This window comes from Pongo abelii, chromosome X (assembly GCF_028885655.2).
Source record: "Pongo abelii isolate AG06213 chromosome X, NHGRI_mPonAbe1-v2.0_pri, whole genome shotgun sequence".
Taxonomy (NCBI): domain Eukaryota; kingdom Metazoa; phylum Chordata; class Mammalia; order Primates; family Hominidae; genus Pongo; species Pongo abelii.
Window position 1 is genome coordinate 121,990,459 of NC_072008.2, and position 6,837 is coordinate 121,997,295.

The 6,837-nt window shown below is 34.3% G+C and overlaps 1 protein-coding gene across 2 annotated transcripts; it reads left to right on the forward strand.

Moving 5' to 3' along the window:
* The first annotated feature begins 879 nt into the window (after window positions 1–879).
* On the forward strand, window positions 880–5,111 carry AGTR2 (angiotensin II receptor type 2). 2 transcript variants are annotated; one of them, XM_002832026.3, is made up of 3 exons: window positions 880–952; window positions 1,104–1,163; window positions 2,377–5,111. In XM_002832026.3, exon 3 carries the CDS (start codon window positions 2,412–2,414, stop codon window positions 3,501–3,503), a length of 1,092 nt encoding a protein of 363 aa, XP_002832072.1. In that variant the 5' UTR covers window positions 880–952; window positions 1,104–1,163; window positions 2,377–2,411; the 3' UTR covers window positions 3,504–5,111. The 2 variants fall into 2 exon arrangements, with proteins under 2 accessions (XP_002832072.1, XP_009233472.1); XM_009235197.2 differs by lacking the exon at window positions 1,104–1,163.
* The last annotated feature ends 1,726 nt before the right edge of the window (window positions 5,112–6,837 follow it).

Here is a 6,837-nt window from a genome sequence, read left to right on the forward strand (position 1 = left end):
AGCCAGGTAGTTGGATCCCAGAGGCTATTTACTAACCAGTGTGCTATATTGCCTCGCTATTAAATTATTGATGATAAATAACTCATCACAGTGTTTGGCACATAACATTTATTGTCAGCTAGTATTATCACTACCATCACCTGTTCTTATCTTTCTTCATTTTGTCACTCTTGCTTCTGCTGGATTGGTTGTGTAGTTTATTGCCCCCACTGCCACAAGAAACAGCAGCAACAGTGATCCAGGTTGAAATAGCCACCTAATCCTTCTTCACTTTGTGTGCTTTGTATTTAAACCACAAATATGACAGAGACCTATGAAAGGAGACTAAACCTCTTTTTGGTCGTGTAAAAATTATATTCCTGCAATCTCCAACCCTCCAGCAACAAGCCAACAAAAACTGCACAAAGCAAAGGAGAAATTTTAGAAGTGGTAGACTTCAAGTAAAATTCCTACCATTCTTTAATAAACAGGGGTAAAAATTTCAGAAAGTAATGAAGGTTGTGAAAGATGATGAGCAAAGACTTTGCTACTATAATAAATTTCCTAGTCTCTACTCACTAATTTCTATTAGAATGCCAATATCAGGAAAAAAAGAAGAGAAAATTCTGTAAATAATTATTATATTTTTCTCCTACCAAGTAAGCCACTGACTTCAAAATTCTCTAGCACATTTGTGGAAACTTCATTTTTTTTGTTTGAGATTTATTTGAATGAGCTGTTATGATTGGAGACAGTGAGAATTTCAGATTAATGTTTTGCAGACAAAAAAAAACCTCTCTGGAAAGCTGGCAAGTGTTCATAAGTCAGCCCTAGAATTATGTAGGTTGAAGGCTCCCAGTGGACAGACCAAACATATAAGAAGGAAACCAGAGATCTGGTGCTATTACGTCCCAGCGTCTGAGAGAACGGGTAAGCACAGAATTCAAAGCATTCTGCAGCCTGAATTTTGAAGGTAAGTATGAACAATTTATATATACTTTACTTGGAAAGTAGAACATACATTAAATGAAAATATTTTTTATGGATGAACTTCTGTTTTTCCTGTGTTTTAACACTGTATTTTGCAAAACCCCTGAATTATTTAGCTGCTGTTTCTCTTACAGGAGTGTGTTTAGGAACTAAGCAAGCTGATTTATGATAACTGCTTTAAACTTCAACAACCAGTAAGTCTTCAAGTGGAATTTATTATTGATTCTTTTACGTTAATTTGTTAGGTCAAAAGAAAAATCTTTAGAGCAAAATAAAAGTTTTGCTCTTTATTAGGAGGTTCTTTAGATATTACACTTTTAATTGGGTAGTTTATTTGCATGTATTTTGAAACTATCTAAAGTAAATAGTGTTTCCTTTGTATGCTTATCTTTAGCTAATGTGTTCTTTTTGGTTTTAAAATAATGCTTCTAGTGAAAAAAATCACAAAAACCTCAATACTGTAACATTTGAGAGCAACAGCTATTCAGTTCTGTTAAACTGAAAAGAGAGCAAAAGAAAAATGATAAGACTATATCATGATTAATCATTGATGTTCATTTCTCATTTCATTGAGCAATCTAAACTACTTCTACTTTAACCTAAAATAGGTTTGACTGTTTTTTTCTTTATCTGATTTAATTGAAAATGGATTGTTTAGATATTAAATAGACCAAAATTAGATATCTATATATAAAACTAATATTCTCTATTAAAAGACTTAGAAATATAAATATATTTCATAACTTCTTCTTAACTATATTATTATTGTGAAAACAATAGAAAAGTAAAACTAAAGGAATTATTTTTAATTATTAAAGACAAACCATGATTCCCCATCACAATATGTTCCTTTGCCATATTCTCTTTCAGTTTTTTATATACTTATTTTTTCCATTGCTTATGTTACTTATATTTTCCACAGCTGTAGTGATTTGTATGTAATTAGTTACTTAAATAGAGCATTTCTCTATGCAATAGCAAGCAGCAGTGTGGTTTCTAGAAAGTATACAAACAGAGATATATGCTCAAGTGGTTTTTGAAAGATGAACTTTTCTTACCTCTGGGTTTCTTATTTGTTTCACACATTTCCCGCCCTGACTAACCTTTTGAAATATTAATTTTCTTTAAACCTTTCAAAAACATCATAGAAAAGATGGGCAAAAGGTAGTTTTATTCAGAACTTTGAATCTCTGAAATGTCTTACTTTTTTCTACTATCAGGAAAATTACTTCTCCTTTTTCAAGAAGTAAAATGAATTCTTATTTTACAAGCCATGGCTCTGTTTCTTAATGTTTTCTATAATCACTCACTTCTTTTTTGCTTTTGACAAACATTCAAAATGCTAATGATTTAAGGATGTCCTCAGCTCTGTATGTGTTCTAAGAGTTCTATTTTTTTTCTCCACAGAAGGCATAAGAACTAGGAGCTGCTGACATTTCAGTATGAAGGGCAACTCCACCCTTGCCACTACTAGCAAAAACATTACCAGCGGTCTTCACTTTGGGCTTGTGAACATCCCTGGCAACAATGAGTCTACCTTGAACTGTTCACAGAAACCATCAGATAAGCATTTAGATGCAATTCCTATTCTTTACTACATTATATTTGTAATTGGATTTCTGGTCAATATTGTCGTGGTTACACTGTTTTGTTGTCAAAAGGGTCCTAAAAAGGTTTCTAGCATATACATCTTCAACCTTGCTGTGGCTGATTTACTCCTTTTGGCTACTCTTCCTCTATGGGCAACCTATTATTCTTATAGATATGACTGGCTCTTTGGACCTGTGATGTGCAAAGTTTTTGGTTCTTTTCTTACCCTGAACATGTTTGCAAGCATTTTTTTTATCACCTGTATGAGTGTTGATAGGTACCAATCTGTCATCTACCCCTTTCTGTCTCAAAGAAGAAATCCCTGGCAAGCATCTTATATAGTTCCCCTTGTTTGGTGTATGGCCTGTTTGTCCTCATTGCCAACATTTTATTTTCGAGATGTCAGAACCATTGAATACTTAGGAGTGAATGCTTGCATTATGGCTTTCCCACCTGAGAAATATGCCCAATGGTCAGCTGGGATTGCCTTAATGAAAAATATCCTTGGTTTTATTATCCCTTTAATATTCATAGCAACATGCTATTTTGGAATTAGAAAACACTTACTGAAGACGAATAGCTATGGGAAGAACAGGATAACCCGTGACCAAGTCCTGAAGATGGCAGCTGCTGTTGTTCTGGCCTTCATCATTTGCTGGCTTCCCTTCCATGTTCTGACTTTCCTGGATGCTCTGGCCTGGATGGGTGTCATTAATAGCTGTGAAGTTATAGCAGTCATTGACCTGGCACTTCCTTTTGCCATCCTCCTGGGATTCACCAACAGCTGCGTTAATCCATTTCTCTATTGTTTTGTTGGAAACCGGTTCCAACAGAAGCTCCGCAGTGTGTTTAGGGTTCCAATTACTTGGCTCCAAGGGAAAAGAGAGAGTATGTCTTGTCGGAAAAGCAGTTCTCTTAGAGAAATGGAGACCTTTGTGTCTTAAACGTGAGAGCAAAATGCATGTAATCAACATGGCTACTTGCTTTGAGGCTCACCAGAATTATTTTTAAGTGGTTTTAATAAAATAATAAATTTTCCCCTAATCTAATCTTTTCTGAATCTTCTGAAACCAAATGTAACTATGTTTTATCGTCCAGTGACTTTCAGGAATTGCCCACTGTTTTTCTGATATGTTTGTACAAGATTGTCATTGGTGAGACATATTTACAACCTAGAAGTAACTGGTGATATATCTCAAATTGTAATTAATAATAGATTGTGAATAATGATTTGGGGATTGAGATTTCTCTTTGAAACATGCTTTGTTTCTTAGTGGGGTTTTATATCAATTTTTTATCAGGATTTCCTCTTGAACCAGAACCAGTCTTTCAACTCATTGCATCATTTACAAGACAACACTGTAAGAGAGATGAGCACTTCTAAGTTGAGTATATTATAATAGATTAGTACTGGATTATTCAGGCTTTAGGCATATGCTTCTTTAAAAAAGCTATAAATTATATTCCTCTTGCATTTCACTTGAGTGGAGGTTTATAGTTAATCTATAACTACATATTGAATAGGGCTAGGATTATAGATTAAATCATACTCCTATGTTTTAGCTTATTTTTACAGTTATAGAAAGCAAAATGTACTGTAACATAGAATTGCAATCTATAATATTTGTATGTTCACTAAACTCTGAATAAGCACTTTTTAAAGAAACTGTCTATTCATTCTAGTGATTGTTTAAAGGTTTCTATTTTCTCTGATACTTTTTTGAAATCAATAAACACTGTGTATTGTTGTAAAATGTAAAGGTCACTTTTTACATCCTTGACTTTTTAGATGTGGTACTTTGATATATAGGACATTGATTTGATTTTTATTATTAATGCTTTGGTTCTGGGTTGTTTCCTAAAATATCTGGGTGGCTTAAAAAAAACTCTTTAACTTGTTATAAACCCTTAACTGGCATAGGAAATGGTATCCAGAATGGAATTTTGCTACATGGGATCTGGGTGGGGGCAAAGAGACCCAGTCAATTACATGTTTGGTACCAAGAAAGGAACCTGTCAGGGCAGTACAATGTGACTTTGAAAATATATACCATGGGGGTAGTTTTACCCTATATCTATAAACACTCTTTGTTCCAGAATCTGTATGATTCTATGGAGCTATTTTAAACCAATTGCAGGTCTAGATACCTCCTTCTCAGCACTATTAAAGCTCCTAAGTTAGAGGAGTGCCTAAAACTGAGTTACCTAAAGTTTACTTACATTAAAGTATGAATATTAATTTTAGAAATTTGAGACTTCATTCTGTACCAGCCCTGTATAATAACAGGTTATCTAGGATCTTCCTCTGAGGTAGGTCTAAATACTGATCTCTGAGGCAGAACTAACGTTTTGGGGGCTCAGCATCTCTGCCAGGTTCCAGGATTATAGACAGAAGAATCCTGTCATACCACTTTCTGGAAAAGTCCTAATTTCATGTAATCCTTTTATTTTCAATAAAAACAAATAGCTAAATGTATAACCAACTATGATGTTATGTTTTAAATAATTTTGTAAAACATCTCATATAAATAAAATTTTTAATTAGAAGAACATTTGTGCTTTTTAAATTTTTTTTAACTACTTCTAAGTATATATTCTTACCTTTACTTGTATCTGTATCCTCCGTTTTATCTCCACTGATACTACTTAGTTTCAGCTCCGATTATTACTCACCTGGCCTCTTGCCATACTGTTCAAGTCTTCCTCTCTTGAGTATTTAGCCATAATTTCCCATTAGCTATGAAAGCAAAATCCAACTTTCTTTGAGTCTGCAAGACCTTGGGAGATGTGACTCTTCCTAGTCTTTCTGGACTTTTCTCTCTGTCACCCCTCTTCAAACCCTATGTTTAAGCACCAAAAAATGACTTAATGCTTTTTAAAGCCTAATGCCCTTTCGTGCCTCTCTGCTGTTGTTCACACAGCTCTGTCTTACTAAACACCCCTCCAATAATTCTCACCTCCTCAGGGCCTCACATTCAAGTGATGAAAACCTGCTCAACTTTCAACATTCAGCTCATGCTATTTCCTCTACCATAATAATAATTATTATACTAATTATAATACTACACCCCTAGAATTTCTTTTAATGAACAGAATTGCTTCTCTAGCTTTTGGGATGTTAAACCTGACTTCTGCTTTTATAGAAGCCCAATGTTGAACCCTGAGTAGTAGCCTCCAAGTGGTTTTTCTTTGGACTAAGAAGAAATGCCAGTTGAGAGGATGGTACAAGAATGTGTGAACTCTTGCTTTAAGAATGTATGTACAAAGGTGTACTTGTCCGCTTTTCTCTTTGAAAATGTAAGCTTCTCAGATAACAAATGAAAATGTTTTTCTTCTCATTCGGCCACTTTTCAAGGTATTATGTAATATCCTTTCTTTTTCATGACCCCACCTTTTCTCAACTCACCCAACACAACGCCTGGGAAGTACATAACAATAACAACAGATATTATTAGATGAGCATTATGTGCTAAGCAATATTAAATATGCATTGTTCCATTTTATTCTAAAAATTACTCAATGATTATTATTTTACAAATAAGGAAACTGAGGCACAGATGATTCCTGACTAATCTCTAAATTTGGCTCTGACAGATGAATCAGGTAGTATCAATTATGCGATTTAGTACTTTAAATATAAATCCTAGGCCACCAAGCAGATATTTCAGACAGTCTTACACACTCCTTCAACCTTCACCTTAAAGTTAGTACTTCAGCATCCATAACCTCAGTAATACAAGTGCTTCTGTAGGAAAAGATAGGAGGCAGATGGATGAGGCTTTCTCCCTTTTTCTTCACTGCCCTTTCTTTGTACTCCATACTGTATGGAACTACATAAAGTCACCACTATCCCCTGCTGCCCCCTCTACCCTGTACACAAAGCAAGACAGATATCTTAAATGTTTCCTTTAAGAAACAAACATGTTGATATGAACTTTAGCTCTTTGAAATGAGATTATATAGGGTTACCAGAGAAACTTATCTCTTGCATCTTGCAGAAGTAATGTGTATTTTTATTATGGAAAAGTAAATATTAATTATTTCCACATTTTATAGCCCTAAATCAGACCTACTAAATAGATTATTTTGCAAAATATCCTTTTTTCTGATTCTTTGAGGCATGCATCAAAATCAGAAGAAAATCTGAAAGTAAGCAAATTCTGTTTTGACTTTTTTTTTCTTTTGTTCCCCCACAGGAATCTGAGGATGGGAAACTGTCTGGTGTCCTCACATATCAACAAGAGAAAACTCCAAACTTGACAAGATGAGTTAACACAT

Excerpts from the sequence above, each read along its gene's own strand:
- AGTR2 (XM_002832026.3), top strand. The coding sequence starts at position 2,412 with ATGAAGGGCAACTCCACCCTTGCCACTACTAGCAAAAACATTACCAGC.